This window comes from Herpailurus yagouaroundi, unplaced genomic scaffold, assembly GCF_014898765.1.
Source record: "Herpailurus yagouaroundi ecotype Mexico unplaced genomic scaffold, PumYag 182, whole genome shotgun sequence".
Taxonomy (NCBI): Eukaryota; Metazoa; Chordata; class Mammalia; order Carnivora; family Felidae; genus Herpailurus; species Herpailurus yagouaroundi.
In genome coordinates, this window is record NW_024412413.1 from 38,661,681 (window position 1) to 38,685,017 (window position 23,337).

The 23,337-nt window shown below is 35.2% G+C and overlaps 1 protein-coding gene across 3 annotated transcripts in view; it reads right to left on the bottom strand.

Moving 5' to 3' along the window:
• Positions 1–23,337, bottom strand: part of PTPRQ (protein tyrosine phosphatase receptor type Q) — a 227,369-nt gene that overhangs the window by 151,333 nt on the left and 52,699 nt on the right. For all 3 annotated transcript variants that reach the window (XM_040491337.1, XM_040491338.1, XM_040491339.1), the window contains 8 exons: positions 21,727–21,904; positions 20,268–20,429; positions 19,981–20,160; positions 19,053–19,160; positions 18,632–18,913; positions 8,341–8,523; positions 7,876–7,977; positions 4,023–4,143 (listed from right to left, as the gene is read on the bottom strand). In XM_040491337.1, the coding sequence (XP_040347271.1) occupies positions 4,023–4,143; positions 7,876–7,977; positions 8,341–8,523; positions 18,632–18,913; positions 19,053–19,160; positions 19,981–20,160; positions 20,268–20,429; positions 21,727–21,904 (1,316 nt within the window). The remainder of the gene's footprint in view (positions 1–4,022; positions 4,144–7,875; positions 7,978–8,340; positions 8,524–18,631; positions 18,914–19,052; positions 19,161–19,980; positions 20,161–20,267; positions 20,430–21,726; positions 21,905–23,337) is intronic.

Genomic DNA, 23,337 nt, shown 5'->3' on the forward strand with positions numbered 1-23,337 from the left:
GCTCCACACTGTCAGCACAGAGCTCGATATGGGGCTCAAACTCACAAACTGTGAGATCATGACCAGACCCGAAATAGTCAAACACTTAACCGACTAAGCCACCAAGGTGCCCCTAAATAAAGATGTTGCTCTCAAAAGAGTTTGGTAATTACTAGAAAGCCAAAATAATGGAAACTGAGAAGAGAAAAATGTGAACCCCTGAAATAGGAACTTTGCTAATAATGATACCACCATTTATACAGTATTTTAAGAGAATCACGCAGATAATTGAGTGGCAGGGCCAGAATCCAAACCCATGTCTCAAAAATCATTCCAAGTCCCAGTTTAACAACAACAAAAAAAATGTAACATTAAAAGCTTCTATAAGGAGTTGTTCCTATATCCTTTGCAATCTAATTTCTGAAACTTCTAGGTTTCTAGAGTTAATATATTAAAAATTTATTCCTCTGATTTCAAATTATTAAATATCTTTGAAGTTTTACTAAATTTACACATCTTCAAAAAAAATCTTTATTCTATAACTTAAAAAGATTCACATATTCATTCCAACAGCTTTATCAGGCTTGGCTGCCCAATAAGTTACATACACACTCAGGCACTTGGAAGGTCACCCAACGGCCCTTTAACTGACCAAGGCAGGGCAAAGTGGCCACTTTCCCACAATTGGACTCCAAGTTCATTTTTCACAAGGACACCTTCCTCAAAATAAGCTGTGGGCAGTTGCAGTTAAACCTTGCCTCTGGATTATGAAACCAGTGAGGTTATCATGATTCTCATGGCTACTTTGATTTCAGAGTGTCTTATTTTTTGAAGTAGAACTTTGTGAATGGAGAGGCTAAGGTACTGCCTTCCCAGTGTGTATGTATGTATGTGTATGTGTGTGTGTGTATCTGTGTGTATGTATGTATATATACATGTATGTATATATATGTATATATACATGTGTGTATATATACATGTATGTATATATATATGTATATATACATGTATGTATATATGTATATATATACATACACAGACACAGACACACACACACACATATATATGTATGTATGTATTTCAGTAGCATTTTAGATTGTAGGCAAGCAATCAACAGTAAAATACATGTCAGTAACCTGTTCCTGACAGATTATACAGCAGCCCTGGTTCAAGGATTTCTTTCCCTACAAGAATCTTAAGACTGCTTGCTAGTTGATTCTTTGCTTTTTTGGCTATTTGCTGGTTTTGGTGAATTTGCTGTGAACCAGGGAGTGTGCAGTATTTTTAGAGTCAGCCTATGGCTAGGAATATACTTCAACTGTCTTAAAATGAGGTCCCTGGCTCCCTCTAGTACAAAGTCAGGGGATTTGAATTCAACCTGCAATATTCTATTGTAGATCTCTTGGTATGTGCTTGCCTCAAAAGGAGGCATCCCAACTAAAAATTCATAGCAAAGAACTCCAAGGCTCCGGAGATCCACCTTATCATTGCACATTCTTCCTTCCAACATTTCAGAAGCAGGTAGTCAAGGATACTACACAGTGTGGTTCCCTTGGAGAATGTGGCATGTACTGACCACCCTAATTCTGCAGTCTTAAACAATCCAGCTGATTGTAGGAGCAGGTTCTCTGGCTTAATGTCTCTATGAATAACTCTCTTTGAATAACAGTAAGCAGGGCTTGCTCCTTCTCAGGATGAAGAGAAACATGACAAGCCTCTTAGGAACTCTTTGTCTTCAGCATGCCACCATCAGCAAGATCTAAGAGCTCCTCTAGCAGATCATCCAATGCTAGGGAAGGGTGTAGTGGTCACTTTTGCAATCCTGCCCCCTGAAGATTGGTAAGAGCATCTAGCTCCCTAAAGGTTGAGACAGACATGCTAAAAGAGCCAGGACACTAGAAGAATCCTGAGTTTGGGTCAAGGATAAAACAGAAAATAAGAACCTTGAAACTAGAAGCTATGACTGCAGGTGGGCAGCAGCATGATTCCTACACAGCCAGGTGAGATGAGTCATATAATATCACAGACTTGAGATTCCCTGACCCCACTTTCAGTAGGCTTCCCTTTCGCACCTAGAATCCATCTTAGGAAGTGAGACAGAAAGGGGATACCCTCGAAAGAGCAGAGAAATAGCACCACTGGGGAGGTGAACTTACACAGCACAATCACTGTAGAGAAGAACAAGATTGTCCCTACAATGTGGGTCAGAAACCCCAGCCAGTAACATCTTGATTCTCACTTTTATTAGTTTGTTTCACTTTCATTTTTATCTAACTCGGTAAAATGGTGTCAAAAATCTCAGTCATCATCCTTGATTCAAAAATCTAAAATCTAAAAGTCATCATTGATTCATCTCTCTCTCTCTCTCGTTTTTATCCCCACAGCCAATGTATCACCAAGTTGTGTCTGTCAACCCTCCCTTCTAAAAGTAGAAGAAAACTACCCACTTCTCTCCTCCATGGGCAGTATCATCTATTGCCCAGACTACCAGAACAGTCTCCTATAGTATCCTTGCTAACCGCCTCCGTCTAAAATTCTTTCTCCTTTAAGTATCCAAAGTGCTTAATTTCTTCAGTAACTCTAATTACAGTTAAAATGAAAAACCAGACCCTTATTGTGGCTTGTGATCTTTGTCTGCCTTACTCCTCAGTATTAGTGTATCTACCCCTCAGCAACACTTACCTCTCTGGTCTTCAAAATGACAAATTATGTTCCTTCACAGAGTCTATGCAGCTGATGCTCTTTCTTCTTGGAAAATTCTAGCTTGCAGATCTTTACATGACAAAAAGCTCTTTCTTGTCATCAGGATTGTAACTCCATATCACTCTTTCAGAAAGGATTTCCCCAAGCATCCCATCAAAAGTAGCCCTCTTTCCCCCCAACTTTCCCTCATCTGTTTCTTTATGGGATATAGCCCAGCTATCCCTTCAGAATGTAAGCTCCTTGAAAGCAGGAGTCTTATGTGTGTCTTGTTCACTGGTATACAGGCAGTTTATCAATTTTGTTGAATGAAGTAATGAAAAATGGATAAACAAATGAACTGGGCCACAGAGGAAAATGCTTACCTTCTTTTCATTGCTTCTTTCTCACTGACATTTCTCAAGTCACTCTCAATTTTGCCACCACTAGGCAAAAGGACTAGGAATCAGGTAATGAAAAAAAAAAAAACAAAACAAAAACCCAGGAAGTATAGCCCCAATGAGCAATATGCAAAGAGTGTAAAGAGCGATTAGGGAAAGAAAAATCTTAATTTAAGAAAGAGAAGAGTAGCCTTCCTCAAATATCAGAACCTCTCAGTGCTAGACTTTCGAGTCAGGAACATAAATGTTAAGACATGCCCATGTTTTATAAAGGATTGTGTAAATTGTATTTTCTGAGTTGAAATATTTAAAATCCACTAGGAAATATATAACTGGCAAATCTTTCTAAGAGGACTTACAAGAGATCAAAGTGAGGGTTTCTCACTACTGAGTTTTCGTGAAGCAGTACAGCCATGTTGTTAATTGACATGAGATGTGCTATGGGATTTCATCTTTTTCACAACTGACAAATAAATTGGCAATCAGTGTAAAGGTGGTCAGAAAAAAAAATAGATACACTACTTAAATTTCATGGGAAAATGGACCTTAAATGACAGATTTATGAATAAATATCTTTTAGTTAAACTTTAGTTGAAATTAATCTGCTCAAAGAAACCTGAAAAGATGGTGACATAGAGAGTTTTTGTGTAAAACACTGAGTTTAAAATTATATGCATGTATTCACATAAGTTGATAAGTCAGTGGCTTTTAAGAGCAGAAGTGTGATATAATTATGCATAATATATACTTTTTGTGTACAAAAATTATGTTATTTGACTATGCTTGGACTTCTACATAATATGGGAAAAACTTGTTTCTTAAAAAAAGCATATTAACCAGCCTATTAATAATCAGGTTCCTAATGTAGCATCACATTCTGAAATAAAAAAAACTACATTCCTATTATGTTACAGATTAATACTTGTTCTCAGAACTATTTCCAAAAAAGAAAAAAATTCTTACCAGACATAAACTGTGTAATAGAGGATAATTCCATTTGGCTCCAGGGGTGGTTGCCATGACAACTTCACCATGACACCAGACAACTGTTTTACAGAGAAGCCTTGAGGGGGAGAATCAGGAGCTGAAAAGTTAGGGTAAGGATAATACATTTTATTAAACATATATAAGAGAAGGCTAAAATAGCAATGCACAAAATTTTCACTATAAACATTCTGGTCAATGAATCAGGTGCAGTGCCTTTCCCCACGAGCATGGGAGACTAATTGTTTACTTTCAAAATGAGATGATAAAAAGAGATTTTGCATGGTGGTGTTAGAACATCTGTTTCTGTGATTCAATGGAAAAAAATATTTCATGAGAAAAAAGAACAAGGGGTATGTCACAGTGATTCACCTACTCTTCAAGTACATCTTGGTAAATTATCATCCTCTAGTAAAAATAAAACTACTGGGGTGAATAAATATAATATGTAGTAAAAGTGTTCCTCAAACAATAAAAAGAAGTGGAAAAAAAATCACACATTCAAGAAGTGGTAAAGTGATAAGCATAACACTGGGAGAGCAGTTAAAATGACTGACCTCACAAATAAAAACTACATTCCTCAATTTCAGTTTGTCACTAAACTGTAAAATAGTATCAAAATCTGTCCACTGAGTCTCCAAAATTGAATGGTGACAAAGAAAAGCAACACAGCACATAAATAATATGGACAGGTTAGGGTCTACTTCTAATTCCACCAGTATAGCGGAAGGATCTAAATACCTGAGCCATTTTGCACTAAATAAGCTCTACAAAAATTACTACAACCTAGTTAGCTAAGTTTATATTTACATTAGATAAGACATATAGAATGGCATTTCTCAGCTCCTGTGTAACACTACAGTAATGTCTTAGAGCATTAATATACAATTTTGCAATAGAAATGTATACATTACTAAAATTTTTTATCATTGTTATAGTTATATGGAAAGTAAACTCATAGGTAGCTGATAGAAGTTTTAAGAATTTGTTCAGATCTTTGAACAATGTTAATTTATAGATTAGCACATGTGCAGATCACTTTTTCCAACAATTTAAAGAAAATGACACCTGAATTATTTTAAATTCTTTTTTTATTTTCTGAATAATCTCAACCAGAGTTGTATGTGTACATATGCATGTGTAATGTGTATGTATGCTTTTGCTATTTTAGTAACAACAATTTTCCAACACAAAAAATTACTGAGCAGAGAAAAGGTTTATGAGATGAATTCTAAGGAATAATGGTGACAGCTGTATTCATATTTTTATTTGTTATTCTCACTAGCACTACAATAAAAATGCTTTCAAATATTGATTATCACAAGAATCCGTATATCACTTGGAGATGTCTAGTTCCCAAGATATGAATTACTTCTGAGAACTCTTTCATTTGTCAAAACAAAAGCCTATGATATTTTCCCTAACATCTTTGTAAAACTTAACCTTTGTTTATTGTTGGAAAAAAAGGATTTCAATCAAAAATAGCACTGATAGAATATAATCTGTTGTAACTAACTAAGTATTTCTACTCTATAATATGCTTTAAGACTATTATGTCAAATATCAGATAATTCTAAGTGTTTTATTTTTAATTTCAGTATATCCTTGGGTATTTTCCTTTTTATGTGAAACATTTTATTGCTAACTAAATATAATTAACATGTCTATCTAAACAAAATACTATATATCTACTATAGCAAGCGAAGGTTTAATCATTTTGGCATTTGTATTCTAAAACACAATCTAAAAAAAATGAAATTGGTGCAGGGGATTAAGAGGTACAAACTTTTAGTCATAAAGTAAATTAAAAAATTATTTTAAAGAAAGAGGAAAATTAGAATATATAAATGCAATGATATCTTTTGCAATCTGTCCAACTCATCATAACAAAGCATATGAGAATAGGTGAAATGGGTATGCATAAGACTCTTTCTCCTCCTGGTATGGTCTTTCCTAACTCTCATCTTCCCTCAGGTCACATCTTAGACTTAACTTCCTCATCTACACTTCTTCTACCTCAGTAACTAATATGCCTCTTATTGTCCTGAGGAGTAATTTGGGGGAAATACTAAAGTTATAAAAACTATTTGTCTATACACTTATTGAATTTAGAACTCTGCCACTGAGCTGCAAGTTTCATGAGGACAACGAGCACCTAATACCCAAAATACAAAGCATCTCAGTCTTTTATCCATTCTTGATTTGTCATAATTTTTCAATAAAGGGGTCCAATTCTTCACCCCATTCATTAGTAATTATATCAATGACTTGACCAGACACTTAGATGCTAAGTTCACTATGGTGATTTGCCATGGTAACTTTAACAGTCCAGGTAATTCAGATGCACTGTAGAGTTTGAAACAATTGATTTAAGTGGTAAAAAGCTCTGTCTTCTTGAAATATATGTTCACTACTGGTCTAGATTCCTTCATATAAGATCTCGAATTCTTACCATCAGGACTATTTCATTAAATTAGGAGGTGGGGAAGTGGGTACTATGTCCAGAAAGGCATTGCATGAATTATCTAGTACATCTTTCTTAGGCATTATCTAAGATGGAAAAAAAGAGCTAACCCCCACTCTGTTCTAGCCTTTAACAATTGTCCCATTGGAAAGGATGTTTTATTAGTTAATTTTCATTTTATTTCAGCACAAAGAACTGAATTATGACAAAAATTAAAAGTTGGACAGGTGAACTTTGATGGAGAAATAAGCATAATAAGTAGAGGTAATGACTAAGGAAGACCAACCCATGAGAGGACTTAGAACCTGGGACAATTCAGAGCAGCTCACTTGGACACTGATGAAATAATTTCATAGAGAGAAAAATAGGGAAGGACCTCAACTGGGAGAAGAAGGCTCCAAAGACTATTACTTTGAATAAAATAAGAACAATGCAAGAAAAGTCTTCCTTCTGCTAGACATATATAACGCACATATTGTCCTGGTGTATGACTAGAAACATGCACAGAATGCAACTGACCTTCAAGATAGAAAAACTTGAAAGAGAGGGGGGAATAAAGATATCCTGCAAACACTTATGATACACCCAGGCCCAACTCTCATGGCAATAGGACTTCCTTTTGTAGAAATAAAAATAAAAATAACAGTGTCAAATATATATAATGTATAAAACATAAAATGCAAATCCAAATCCCAAATATATTCCTCAAAAGTAATTTTCTTAGCATGATATATGCCTAGAACTTGGTGAGGTACCAGTGTAAAGTCGTCTCAGTAGTAAAGTTGATTTTATTCAGGTTTAGGAAAAGATATGTTTAAATATTCAATATTTAATAAGGCTATTAGCATTCAGGAATGGCATCTTGGAAAATTACATACAGAAACCTAAAAACTGGCCTGAACTCATTATCAAGCTAGTCCTAATACAGTAAAAAAAAAAAAAAGAAGGGGGGGGGGGGTTGTTGCAGGTTGACATAACAGAATCTACTACAAAACTGATGTAAATGTCTATTCTTATGAACATTAAAGTTGAAAAACACAGCCATAACATACATTAGTTTATATTCAAACCATTCAAACTGAAATTTTAGCCTTAAAAACTGCCATGAAAAAATATTACTGATTTTTTACAGAGCACGGATGACTTGAGCATCAAATAAGAACATTTTATACCTGATTTTATTGAACATAAAGCTGACTTTGCTAGCTTCTTTTACTCTGTGACAGTGAAATTTCTGTATAATGCTGACATGCACATAACTGATACCCCAATCTAAGAGAATTTTCACATTATATCTTCATTTTATGCACATGTTTTTTTTGAAATGTGATGGATTCAAAACATATCAGGATCCACTACTGTATTTACCATCCTCTTCAGTCAGTATACTTATGGGTGCGCTCCGAACTCCTTCACCCCTGAGTGTACTAGCAGACACCTCAATCTTGTACTGGGTATATTTCTTCAGTCCTAAAAAGAAATACATAGGTAAGTTAAGACTTATAAAATATCCTTTAATAATAGGCAAGAAGGAAACTATGAAATGACTCTTAATCTTCCAAAAGTAAAAATTAAATGAAAATGTACTTCTTTCAAATAGTAAGTCCTATTACAAAGACAAAATGGTATAGGATAAGGCCACAAAGGATTGACTTTGAGTAATCTTTCATGTGACTGTAATAAACTCCTAGTTTATTTAACCAAAAAGCCAGTATTGTCATACTCTGTACAAAATGAATCCTACTTACCACTTATAATATAAAAGCAAGCTAATATTTTATAACCACATTGTCAGTACAAATATAAATGTACAACATTAAATATTATTTTTACCTTTAATGCTTTGGGTCAAAGAGGTTGTATTTATAGCTCTTTCTTCATTTCCACTACTTCTCCTGATGTAAATTGTATATTTTTGTATGATTCCATTAGGACTACTTGGGGGAAGGAATGATAGCTCAATCTCTCCAGAAGATATATTTTTGTAGGTAACATTTTCTGGTGCACTATCGGGCACTGGGAAAAAACAAAAATATAAATGCATAAAATAATTCCATCTTAAAAATATATTCTTAAAAAAATCTATTTTGCTGAAGTTTTAAAAATTTTTTTTAATGCTTATTTTTTGACAGAGACAGAGCATGAGTGGGGGAGGGGCAGAGAGGGAGGCACAGAATCTGAAGCAGACTCCAGGCTCTGAGATGTCAGCACAGAGCCCAACACAGGGCTCGAACCCCAGACCATGAGATCATGACCTGAGCTGAAGTCAGACACTCAACAGACTGAGCCACCCAGGCACCCCATTTTGCTGAAGTTTTGATCCAAGTACACTAGAATATGTTTATAAGAACATTCACTAGAGTATAATTGTAATAAACATCCTAAATGGAATAAGATACACATAACTTATACACTTAAAACTGTATAGAAAAAATTTTATCTCAAAAGAAATTCATACTATGATTCTACAAAATAATGCTTATAGATGATATTTTTATTAAAATATTTGAGATGGTATTAAGCTATTGCTGAGGATCATACAGATGGAAAAAAAATTGAAAAACACCTAAAAGTCAATTCTGCCTTTCATTAATAATAATAATATATAAAACATTAATAATTAGTTTTGTATATAATGTATGATAAGGCAAGGAATCCTTCCTAAGTATAATGTTGCACATTATGATCTGTCAGGAAAACAGATATAGGATATAGGATATCGTTAAATAAAATACTAGTTTGATGTATCTACTAATGTTCTTATTGTATTGAATTCAATGGTCACAAAAAGTTTCTCCACATATGTTCAAATACTAATACTACATGTGGGATTCTGATTCTGGTAAATATTGAAATAGATACCCTACACTGAATGACTATATTAATTAAAACAATTAAAACCCTTCATAAAATTAAAACAAACTTTTCTTTAAAGGAATTGAAGAGGGGCGCCTGGGTGGCGCAGTCGGTTAAGCATCCGACTTCAGCCAGGTCACGATCTCGCGGTCCGTGAGTTCGAGCCCCGCGTCGGGCTCTGGGCTGATGGCTCAGAGCCTGGAGCCTGTTTCCGATTGTGTGTCTCCCTCTCTCTCTGCCCCTCACCCATTCATGTTCTGTCTCTCTCTGTCCCAAAAAATAAATAAATGTTGAAAAAAAAAAAAAGGAATTGAAGAGTTGACAACAAAACTAGAAATCTGTGGTGGCCAAAAAACAAAAGCAAAAAAAAAAATAAATAAATAAATTACACACACACAAAAACACAGTAAAAACAGGTATTGTGAAATGGAAGCTGGTACTAATGCCAGCTTTGTCTTGAAGGGTACTGGTCAATCCTGGTGAGGTTGAGTTTTTGCAAAACAGCTATGCGGAGTGCCAGATAAAGAACCGAAAGACTTGGGCCAACAGAAGAGTAAGGGATATCCCTGCATAATAAGCTGGAAAGCCAAAAGAATGCAACTTCAACCATGTTAGTGGACAATTCCAGGGGGTACCTTGAATTCTTCTGCAGAGTACCACAGAATTCAGTGTGAGTGGTAGCTGCTATTCTTGTGCAATATGGTGTGTTCACCCACAGGGAAAGGGGAGTGAGAAGTAAACCCACCATGCAAAAGAGGACAGAGGAGAATTTTTTTCCTCGCTGCTCTCTGGATAAAGATGCAAAAAAGAAAAAAAAAATTATGCAGTTTTGGAAGTGCATGCCTATTCCTATGAGTCTATGTGGCTCAAATCCATGCTACCTAGATAGCCTGAAAAACGTTCACTTCAGAATTTAAATGAAAATGAATCTGTAATCCTGAGTTGCTATTATTCAAAAGCAACTAGCAGAAGCAAACATAAATCCTCTCCGAAGGAACTCAACTTCAACTCAGGCCACATAAATTTACCACAGATAAATTTCAAGGAAAATGTGCTGACTGATAGCAAATCAGGCACCAATAAAGACAGCAAAGAAAACAGAAAAACAAAAACAAAAACAAAAACCTCTGTCTCTCTCTGTCTCTCTCACTCTCTTTCTCTCTCTCTCTCTCTCTCTCTCTCACACACACACACACACACACACACACACAGACTTCAAAAGACTTCAGATATTGAAATTACCAAAGAATAAATATATAAATGCCTAATGTATTTCAAGAGATCAAACAGATTTGAAAATATGAGCAAAGAATTATTCTTTAGATAATAATAAATGATGCATAGCCAAGCAGATTTGAAAGAGAACCAGACAGGCCTTCTACAATAGAAAAACAAAATAACTGAAATTAAAATTATTTTAATGTATAAAAGAGCATATTAGATAGAGATGGAGAGAAATTTAGTGAAAAGAATGACAGTATTGAAAAATTATCAACAATGGAGCTCAGAGGAAAAAAATACAGAAAATGTAAAGAGCAGTAAGAGACAGGAAGCATATACTGAAGGAGTTTAAGATAGATAACAGAAAGAAGGAGGAAGAAGAAATATTTCAAAGGGTAATGGCTGAAATTCTGAAAAATGTTGAAAGATATCAAAGTTCAGGTCAAGGAATCTCAATAAGCTCCAAGCAGGAAAATATTTTTAAACAATCATATTTAGACACATCATTGTAAAAGTACAAATAACAAAGAAGAGAAGATCTTAATAGCACCAGAAAAAACAAAACAAAACAAAACAGATCATCTACATAGGAATGACAATTAGATGGACAATTGACCTCAACTGAAAAATGAGAATTCTATCCCCAGAAAAATTAACAAGAGCAGATAAAAACATATTCTGACGATCAAAACCAGAAAATCCTCAATGAATGAAGTTATAAACAATGCATTAGGCAGAAAAATATTTACTGGAGTGAAAAACCACAGTTGCAAAGATAATGGTTTAAAAATTGCCTGCATGGGAACAATAACAGTAATGACTACTTTGAGGGGTTAAACAATATAAACTAACGACATAAACATTATTGCCATTATAAAGTCCTATTATAAGAATATTTCCTTTCAGGGGCGCTTGGGTGGCTTGGTTGGTTAACTGTCATACTTAGGCTCAGGCCATGATCTCATGGTCATGGGTTTGAGTCCTGCACTGGGCTATCTGCTGCCAGTACAAAACCCACTTTGGATCTCTGTTCCCCCCCTCCACCCCTCCCCAGCTCATTCTCTCTCTCTCTCTCTCTCTCTCTCTCTCTCTCTCTCTCTCAAAATAAATAAACTTTAAAAAAGAGTATTCATTTCAAAAGAAATAATTGAACCTATATATTGGCACTCAAAATATAATAGATATTAAAGTTGCTACTAGTAAATTTAATGAAGCAGAAAAACAAAATTCAAAAGCCTTGAAAATGTGGATGCAAAACCACTTGTCCCTAGTTGTTACCTGTTATGAAGTGTATTTCATCTAAGGCACACTTAATAGGAAAAACTGATGGAAGAATATTGATATTTCTAAAACTTTGGGAAGAACTGTAATTTAATACATAGTTTAATGTATCAATATAATTCTACACAATATAATCTTTTTGCATACTTTCAAAATTTCTAGTTACCTTCTCAAGCCAACCCATTACATTGAGAAAAATTCTCAAAAACTACTCTGAATGCTTTCTCAACCTTCTGGCTCTAAGAGAAATCTTGGACCTTCTGAGAACATTATATTTTACCACTCTTGGGTAACAGGTAGTCATTGTTTTTCTCCTACAACCCCTATAACCATAGAACCTGGGAGTTGAGTAGCTGTATTTATTGCCCATCTTTGCCATATCCAGATCATTTCTCCTTCCTTCTTCCTGAAGAACTCTTGTGCTACCCCTCCTTAAGACAGTCATCTAGTGATACCATGCCACTTCTTCAAACATCTTAAAATTTTAATCACCTAAGAGGGGAGGAGGGGAGGAGGAGGGGTTAAATAGGTGATGGGGATTAAGGAGTGCACCTATCATGATGAGCACTGGGTGATATATGGAATTGTTGAATCACCATATTGTACATGTGAAACTAATATAACACTTAATGTTAACTAAGTAGAATTAAAATGAAATCTTAAAAAAAAAAAAAAAAAAAACAAGAAGAAAAATTTATCACCTAGATGACTGGACTGACTTTCTACCAGTCTTAAAGGATGTCAACATCAATGTAAATGATCTTTCCAATTCTCTGGACTCTGTATTCCTTGATCTCCATAATTCCAAATTTTCCTCCACCCCACTTTAACCACTAGCTTTTATGGCAATACCTGAGATCTTGTTATTACCGGTATTCCTTTCTTTGGCAACAGTTTATTGTATTGGCACTCCAAAAATTCTTTGTATTGACACTCCAAAAATTCTTTAACCCTCATCCAATCTTCACGGTTCATCATCTTCCTTATGTCTCATCTCCCTACTTACTTGGGCCAGAATCCATTGCCTGCCAATAAAACCAGTCCCTAGCAATCTCCATCAACTCCTTTTTCCATCTTGCTTTCCACCAAAATTCCAATTCAGGTTAAACCAATTTCATTGCTAGTTCCAGATCTGCAGTGAACAGCTGAAAATGTCTGAACAAAACAAAACTCCAGCTAACAAGCCTTATTTACATTTAAACCTCAAATTTCAAATGAATCTTTTCCACTGCCCAGCAGCCTCTATTTTCCTTTAGTCAGTTCAGTCTCCCCTTCTGTTACATGTTTTTCACCATCTTTTCTGTCCACCATCATCCAATATCACTCCCCTTCTTATTCAAAGCTGATAAACTTGCTTCTCACTTCATTGAGAAAATAATAACACTCAGAAAAAAACTACATTATCTTCCTACCACCAGTTTCCCTTTAACTGCCTTCTCTACTTAACTCCCTTCAAAGTCCCAGCCCTGCATTTCTTCTTTATTTAAATTCCAGTTTGTTAACATACAGTGTAATATTAGTTTCAGGAGTAGAATTTAGCGATTCATCACTTACATACAACACCCAGTGTCTTCCTTAATACCCAACACCCATTTATACCATCCCCCTCCCATCGCCCCTGCAGTAACCTTCAGTTTGTTCTCTATAATTAAGTCTGTTTCCTGGTTTGCCTTGCCCCATGTTCATTTGTTTTGTTTCTTTAATTCCACATATGACTAAAATCATATGGCATTTATCTTTCTCTGACTTGTTTCATTTAGCATAATACTCTCTAGCTCCATCCATGTCATTGCAAATGGCAAGATTTCATTCTTTTTGATGGCTGAGTAATAGTCCATTGTATATATACCGCTTCTTTATCCATTCATCAGTCAATGGATATTTGTGGGGCCCTCCACTTCTGTGGTAGATTCTATTCTATCTAGTCTGAGACTTTAGAACTGAAGTTATTCCCCCTCTGTCATGTTAATGATTTTTCTCTCTGTGTTGAATTATTCCTATATTGTAAATATGTGAAAACACACACATTATATCACAGCAAAAGAAAAAAAAAAAGACTATTGATTCTCTTTGTCCTTTCAACTATTGCTCCATTTTGGCCTGTACGTCGTATCAAAATTCCTCAAAATCTGCCTTTACTCATTTTCTCCAGTTTTAATGTATCATTCTGTCTTAATCTCACTTTAGTTAGGCATTTCCCCCCATTTTTTCCATGAAACCCACTATCATGAAGTCATCAGTGATCTCCATATTGCCATACCACTAATTAAGTGTGTGCCCTCCTCTTCACTCTGAGCAGAATTGGACCTAAAAAATAAATTCCTTCTACTTGGAAATATTTATTCACTTGCCTTACACAATCTTCTCTGCTTTTCCTCTTACCTCACCACTGCTCACTTCTGCTTAGTCCTTGACTAAATCCTCTCTGACTTCCCAAAGTCTATAGGTGTATAGGACATAGGTGTATAGGTGTATTCTATAGGTGTATAGGACAAGTCTATAGGACATAGGTGTATGTCTTCTTTCCATCTCTATCTACACTCCCTCTGATGTGACTTTATCTCATCCCTTGACTTTGAATACCAGAGATATGGTAATTTATTCAAATTGTATATTCAACTCTGGATTCTTCCTGTGAGTTTCAAACTTACATATCCAATTGCCTTAATGACAGGTACTCAGATATTTAAAACATGGTCAAAACAAAACTGAATTTCCTCCAAACTGACCTTTTCTCCAGGCTTCCCTGTCTCAGTAAATGGTACCAATATAATAGGGAAAGATAGGATAAAATAGGCAGAAAGGGAAAGATTAGGACCTGAGGCCCCTGGGTGGGGAAAAGCACATACAATGGAACAATGCTGGGAATGCCTTACCATAGCAAACCCCCTCGGGCATAAGGTTTCTCTTAAGAATGTAACAGACACCACCTACTACCCCTCAGGTTTCTCTCAGGAATCTGATAAAAGACCTGACTAAAAATAAATAGTAGACCTTAAAAATCTATGACCCAAAGGAATGGTATAGCCATAGACTACCCCCTCATACAATGGAAATGAGCCAATCAGGAATGGACAACCCAGCACCTAGAACTATCAAGCCAATAAGGGTGGAGACTGAGAAGGTACAAGGGGGAAGGGTGGGGGCAGGAGGGTGGTGCCCAGAACCTTATAAAACAAGGACCCTTGCCTATAGTCAGGGACATTCACTTTCGAATGTCTCCTCTCAGTAAACACAGCTTCCATACTATTCTTTCTTTCTAATCTTATACTCTAATAAACTTTTGCTGGCTGCTCATTTTGTGTCCACCTCTTCATTCTTCGAAGCCATGAGACAACAAATCGCAGGTATTGTGCTAAGTAATACTGCAACGCCACCATTCACCCAGATATTCCAACCAAACACCTAGTAATTAAGCGTGATTTTTTTTCCTTCACTCCCAAATCCAACATAGTCAGGAATGATCTTCCAAAACTGCAAATCATATCATGTTCTTGTCATAATTCTTCAATAGCTACCCATTACAATTAAACTCCAAACCTCTTAGAATGACACCCAAAAATCTGCACAGTCCACCTTTGCCAGGTTCTCTCTCCTCATCTGCTAATTCTCTCCGCATAACTATGATTACTCCAAAGAAAGAAAGGCTCTGCTCTTCCTCAACCACATACGGTATCTTTCTACTTCAGGAACTTCAGGCTATTGCTATTCTCCTTCTGAAGCATTTTTCTTCCTTAATCTCATCTAGTTTACTCCTACAGATTGTTAATGTCTCCAGGCAAATACAGTTTCTTCAGACAAGACTTCCCTCAGTCCTCTACCTCAAATAGCCTGCTTACTAATCAATACTAATCAGCCTGCTTAATTCTCTCTTCTTTCCCTGATTTTCTTTTCTTCCTAGAATACACTGGTACCAAAGTCATATATAGCATTTGTTTACTGTGAAACTTCTAGAATGTTAAGTTCCAAGAAAGTAGGGATTTTCTCTTACTCACTGCTGCATCTACAATGCATATGATATGGAAACCACAAAAACCTGTTCAGGGAATAAATAAATATGTTCAACTGGACATAAAACATATTTAAAAACAAGAGAGAAATTCAAAGCTAAGCAAAACAAGTAAGATTGAAGTGAATAGCTCTTTAATTGCAAGAAAAAAAAAAGGATTTAGTAATGCTATGCTTGAACTTAATAACTCAGTATTTTTGATTTTGAAAAATTCTCATTGGAATTTGCTAAGTTGTCCCTCTGGATTTGCACACCTATCACCAGTAGTCAGAATATAAATATGCATCCCTGACCCCAGGCTGATATCCTTTGCATTTTTATTCATTTATCCTTAGGGGATAACCAGTGCTGGGTTCAGGGGAAATAAAGAAGACAGACTTGATGACTTACTGATTTGGGAGAGTAATGATGCACTTAAGAGTTTTCCGAACTAGCACAGTGTGTCCAATTGGAGAAGTATTGTGTAAAATAGATAATTCATGAATAAAAAGTAATTGTTACAAACAGTTGGAATAAGCTAAATCTATTTAAAAAATAAAAATAAGAAACAAGTTTGTTCACAATGATCTGAAAAGAAGAAGTGGGAAGTTGCCTGGAGTGTGCCTAAAAATTGTTGTTTGGCATATACAGTTTTAATATTATATAGAAAAAATTTTAAATGCTATTCATTATAGAGTCCTATACAAAATTTTGATCAACATATAAGCTACTACCCATTAGTGGTCATTACCCCAAATCAGACATATTCAAGGCATTTTGTTAAAGGCTTAGTATAAAGTTATGTCTTAAAAAGGAAAGAGAATACACAGAGAACCTCAAAAGGTAATTTGTATGAGAACTTAAAGTTCTTTATGTGATTATTGAACTCTGTGAAAAAGCATGAATTGATTTCATTTGTTTGTCAACTGCACATACTTAACACACACACACATACACAAACACTCATGAGATCAAACGTATTGAGCTTTTCTGCTTGAACACAAGGGTATTTTACTTCTAGGCATTAGTAAACTCTGATTCCCCAATCAAGAGAAGCATGTGAAAAAATTATTTATTTCTTTTACCCAGCAGCATTAACATATTGCTAACTACATCCCTCAATTTCTCATGAAACAATATTGAAAAGAGAGTTCTTGTTTTTTTTATAATACCAGTAGAGGAAGAATTTATTTAATAAGAATAGGAAGCCTTGGTAACAGATAGACAGTTGTTCTTGATACATCTTGCTTCAAATGACACGTTGAGACTACTCAAAATTTTAGCTTCCTCTTTTGCAAAAAGAGCTAAAACTGGTGTAGCAAACATACTACAGAAAAAGTCACTAATGTAGACTTCATTGTCCACCATTTCCATCTAGATGAAGAATGCAAAGACATCGAGAGTATCCTAACTCAGATCAGAGAGCTAGAGATTAGAAGCGTGGACATTGAACATTATGCCCTATTATTAGACCTGTTTTGCTTCTGAAGAGTCTAGTATCAAAATGACCCTTTACTCACCCAAATGGGTGAGCTAGTGAGCCGTGGTGTAAGTTATTTCCTTCTTTATTTTTCTCCCTCACTCTGGAGGTTGAAATGATCAGCAAGCTTACCTCCAAGTCCCAACATTACTTCTCATCTACTCTGATTTTTGAGTCATTTCACTCAAGTATTTCTAGGTCTCCACATCTATGTATCTAGGGTTCTATGTATTTTTCTAAGATACATTCTAAAACTAATATTCTCACTTTTAACTACATGTCAAGTTAAATTCTTACATTCACTTAAGGTTTATTATCCCTGCCTTTGAATTAAGATCAGACAACAGATAATAAAATGAAAGTTAAATTAATTTTCCAATACTAAGTAAAAGATTGAATGCATGTAATAATTAGCAAACAACAACAAAAGATTATTGTATAGATAATCATTAAGATAAGATGTTCTTGATGCTGTGACCATTTAAGTAGTGAAGTATCTGATAAGCATTCGTGCATATAGTGATTGTTTAATATCATAACAATAATAACATAACATAACATAACAATAACAATGGCTTAAGAGTGATGCTTCAATTATACAATTATAAACATAAAATAAACAAAAAACTAAGCCAATATATGATTTTAAACATAAAATAAACAATAAGCTAAGATCAGGCAAAATAGCAAATATGCTATTTGTACTTATATCACTGAAACTGAAACACAAGTGCATAATTCCTTGCTTCCATGATTTCCTTTAGAAGGGATACTCCCTCCCCTCAGCCCAGCGACTTTGATAACATCCATTCTACCCTACTCTTTAAGATCCAGGTCAAATGCTACCTCCTGGACAAGGCTTAACCAGGCATGAGCTTCCTGGCTCCCACTCTGCATCTCTTTCTATATATATACCTCATTGGCGCAGAGGAATCTATTCTTATAAGTGTGTCTCTGCTTTTACCTAATTTGAAAGCATGTGGTTATTCAACTCCAATATACAGGTTCATTGAAAGAATCTTTGGTTTCTCAAGGTCTTTCATTTGAAAAACTCACTGGTACTATTTTGGAGTTCCTGTATATGTAAATCAGACTTTAAAATTTTACACAGTAAGCCTTTTCCCATACCTCACCAGAAAACAACAACAACAACAACAACAACAACAAAACAGATAAATTTCTGGGTTATACAAAAAGAATAGGAAATTTTACGTTATTTAAAATATAAACAATATGACAATTGTCAGCCATGTTTATTTCATTACTATGTATTATTAAATAACAAACAAAAACCTTACCAGTCTCAGAAGTCCTTACAGAGAGGAAAGAAGACAACTGATTGCCATGACCAAATCTGGTATACGACCTGACAGAGATGTTATAGAGGGTGTAAGGTTTTAAGTCCTTTAGAATTATGTTTGTGGTTGAGGTGTTCTTCATAAACAAGGTATCCCTATTTTTATAGAGCACTTCATAAGCAACAATAACCCCATTAGGTTTCTCAGGAGGTGACCACTTCAAATTTATTTCACTTGCAGTAACATCAATAACTTTAACATCTTGAGGTGACGATTCTGGTTCTGGAGGATGAAAACAAAATTTTAAATACATGTATTCTTTCATGCTTATTGCTTCAGACACTAAAGACAGACAGTAGATGTCAGTAAGCATGCAAAACCACTAGTTACTTTTTATTAAAATTGCACCTGAAATTCTTACCATCTTCTGGAGTTCTCACAAAGATGTCATTTTCTTCAGACAAAGAACTTTCTCCAACATGGGTTGAGGCAGCCACTCTCATTTTATATTTTGTGTATTTCTTTAACCCTATAATGACAACAGGTAATTTGTTCAAAGATTGTGAAATAAAATTCTTATTTTAGGGCCATCTGACATAGGACTAGTGAAAATAATTTATTTGGGAGACTGGTTCTCCAAGTCAGTTTCCTTATAATCCCATTCTCCCCAAATTCCTTGGGCTTGAGGGTATTTCCACGTTGGTGGTATTTTAGTTCTTTCCTCAATATTAGGGCAATGATCTGAAGCTGAACAATTATTTTTGGCACATTGCAAGGACTGTGTTGACTTGGCACAAACACTATGTCAGGTGAGTTCCTTCAGGTGAGTTCATTCATTCAAGCTTGTAACACTTCATTTCGATGTAACAGATATAAAGTTCCCCGTGTTTAAAATTTTTTTTTAGTTTATTTATTTTTGAGACAGAGAGACACAGAGCATGAACAGGGGAGGGGCAGAGAGAGAGAGAGACACAGAATCTGAAACAGGCTCCAGTCTCTGAGCTGTCAGCACAGAGCCCGATGCGGGGCTCGAACTCACGGACCGCGAGATCGTGACCTGAGCCGAAGTCGGACGCTTAACCGACTAAGGGCCACCCAGGCACCCCTAAAGTTCCCTGTGTTAAACATATACCTATGATACTTGTAACCTGATGATGTCATTTCTTTGCAGATAAATATAGATAAAGAAAACCATCTAATCAAGTTACTCATGCACGTATTTTTCAAGATATCCACGGCAGCACAGCACAACCAAGTCTGAAATGATGCAGCATATGTCCAGCAGTGTTTGAGGCAGAAAGATGCATATTTTCATCAGAACAGGAATGTTTTAAAAACGATTGTTCTACCTGTTATGAGAAAGCTGTTTTCTGTGGTGGTCATCTGGAATGCTCTGTTTGTATCCAGTTCCACTGCATAAATTGTATAATGAGTTATTTTTCCATTGGGATATTCTGGAGGATCCCAATATAACAAAATAGATGAAGAACTAATATTTTTATAGTTTATAATTTGAATGGAGCTTGGCACTTGTAAAGAAGAATGAACAATTAATGTGAATGAAAGAAAAAAAAAGTATTATAATGTGTAAGAGCAATATTTGTAGGTAATTATTTCAAAGGAAATACATTCTTACCTTGCTCATGTGTCCTAACATTAAGAACCGTTGGTGGTCCTTCTCCCATGATGGTGAAAGCAGATACGCTAATCATGTGCTCAGTGAAAGGTACAAGTCTTCTGATAACATAAGACAGCTGCTCAGCAGAAACATCAGTGATATACAGATTCCTTGCAGTTCCTATTTGAAATCAGTTTAAAAAAATTATGATCAAAATTATGTTTCCTCACAGAGTGAAATCTTAAACTTGATTTCACATTCGCCATTAATTTCTTCGTGTACTCCTTTAAATGAAATAATAAAAATACGTATAAATAATAAACAGGCATAATTAATAATAAATACATCCTGGAATATGAGATTAATGAGAAAACAAAACCTTCTCAAAGGGACGAGCTAGGAATTTTATTAAATGAAAGACTAGGTAATATAACAAATTAAAATGTTATAAGCCAATGCTATGTAGCAAGTGAATGTTATAGAAATGAGACTTTTATTTGGACTTAAAGATCTCCATACCTATATTAAAGCCCATGGAGCTTTAAAGCAAGCATGCTTGGGTAACTGACACATAAATATGTCTGAATAAGGATTTCAACTAATGCTATTTTTTTTATTAAGAACATATGCTTCCAACAATTTTAAATAAAAATTAGGCCAAACAAGGTACTCAAGGAAACGTCTATATCAGAAATTGTAGGCTTCTTAATTTTTAGTGTTGCTCATCTTTGCACAGGAAAAAAATGGATCAGTAAATGAAAAAACACATATTTAATGTAATGTGATATAGTTGACTATTCCATCAACAAAATAACACCTCTAATTTGGAATGAAACAACAACTAAACAGAAAAAAAGGCAATGAGAAAAATGTTCTTCTAACTTAGCATTTTAGAGTGACCAGAGAGTCATTCATATCTGTGTTGTGTAACCAAATATTTTTAATTTGCTATTTATGACATTCTTCTTTTAGAAACAGTAAGATCCATTGACCCTGACAAGCAAGTGTATATACTAATGACATCACCACGTCATTGGGGTCACCTACACCTGTTTATCACCCCATGCACTAGGTTGTAACTTTCTGACCTATTTACCTTTAGTGACATTTGAAAACCTATTAGTCAAAAGCTGCAGAGAGTGTGAGGCCTGTAAATGATTTGAAGATATGTTAATCCCTCCCCATCACACCTGCTTTGGCAACTGTAATAACTGATTGTCTATGCAGCTTGGCCAAAGACTCTAGGGTGCTACTTTCTCTAGGAGGAAGGTCAAATGGGTTAGGAGGGGCCAGCTCCTGCCTGTGTGGCATATCCATTTGCTGCATGAGGTTATCCAACAGTTGAAGAAGAAAAAAAATCTGACTCTAGCCCGTGAACCATTAATAATTTGGTTGAACTCTAAGCTAAGGTTCATATCTGTGCTAGCTAGTACTGGGGCGTTGAAAATGCTTCAACGAACATAAAAATTGTACCTACCAACTGTCGAATGCTGGTCTTCAGCTCTGTTCCTCACAGGAAAGTTATGTGGATGACTATTATATATAGCTGAAGCAAGTGAATACAGGTCTGAAGATATCTCTGCTGAACCCTCAAATAATTCTGCCATTGACTCTACTATGTTCACAGTTTCTGGAGCCATGGGATCATTTATATACTGTAATTAAAGACAGACATTTACAATGACCATTTGTAACAGCTACACTTAATAGCTGTTATTAAGCTACACTTAAATACTTCACTCAAGTATTTAGTTAAGAAAAACTAGTAACTTTGGAATCACACTTTGCAAAAAGATAATATTATTTCCATGACTACTGTCTCCATTACATTCCCAGATTTCATTCTAAAGCTACTAAATTCCTGCATCATTTTGACACATTCTCATCACTCCATTATCTTAAGAGATCAATGCCATATTTTTGAATGAAGGAGATACTTGTTTCTGATTGGATTTAGTTACTTTATTATAAAATTAGACATCCTCATACAAAGGTTTCATAACTAGACTATTTTAAAACTATCCACCCTCAAAACTAAGTGTTTTAGGCATACTGCCTTATTAAAATATGTTTTGCTTCTCTGTGTGTTCTCATTTGTATATGAGGTATAAGAGGCCTGCATGCCTGCTTGATACATCAATAATGGTAATTTATCTATAATCAATTGAAGTTATAGACAAGGACAGAACTGCATGGTAATAGCTTTTAAACAGCCTATCCAAGGCTCTCGACCTAACGAATATTTTAAGTACCTGCAATTGCTCCTGGATCCCATAATGTACTTTACACATGTCAAGTTCACCAAAGTAACAGACACTGAAGTGAAAATATCAGGGCACATTACAGATAAATACAGTAGGAGTTTCTATTTGGATAGCAAGGTGACTCTCTCCCTTCGCCTTCCCAACACAGCATAACTAATTGAGGAAAGGGTATTTGGGCCAAATAGAATTAGGTATTTTGTGTAGTTTTTCAACCTTGAAAATAAGACTAAACATTAATCGAAGTAATTGTTGCCTTAAGAAACTTAACAACCAAATGAATTGTGTAGACTCTGGATTCTAATTCGTATATATACATATATACATAAGTACATATATACGTATATATACATACCAACATAGGCTTTGAAGACAATCAGGGAAATTTGAATATGTTCTAGATATTAGATGATACCAAGATATATTGGTAATTCTGATAGTTGTGGGGATGGAATCACTGTATGAACCAAAATGTCCATGGCTTTTAGAGATTTGTTCTTAGTTAGGCATGGAGGAACAAAATGAAGTCTGGAATTTATCTTAAAATATATCCAAGCAACAGCAACAATAGGAAACGGCTGACACAAGAATGGCAGGATGTTAATTACTGAATCCAGGTGATGGGCAAATAGGGGGTTACTACATTCTCTACTCATATCTGTTCAAAATTTTCCAAGATAAAATCATTTTGAAAAAATAGAAAACACTGCAAGAACTACCCACTTTTGGTCTATTCCCTTTCAAGTTCTGCTTCAAAGCTAACCTCAAAAACCCATTTTGAAAAAAAAGAAAATTATTTTATTCTTTCCTAACTCCATGCTCTTGTA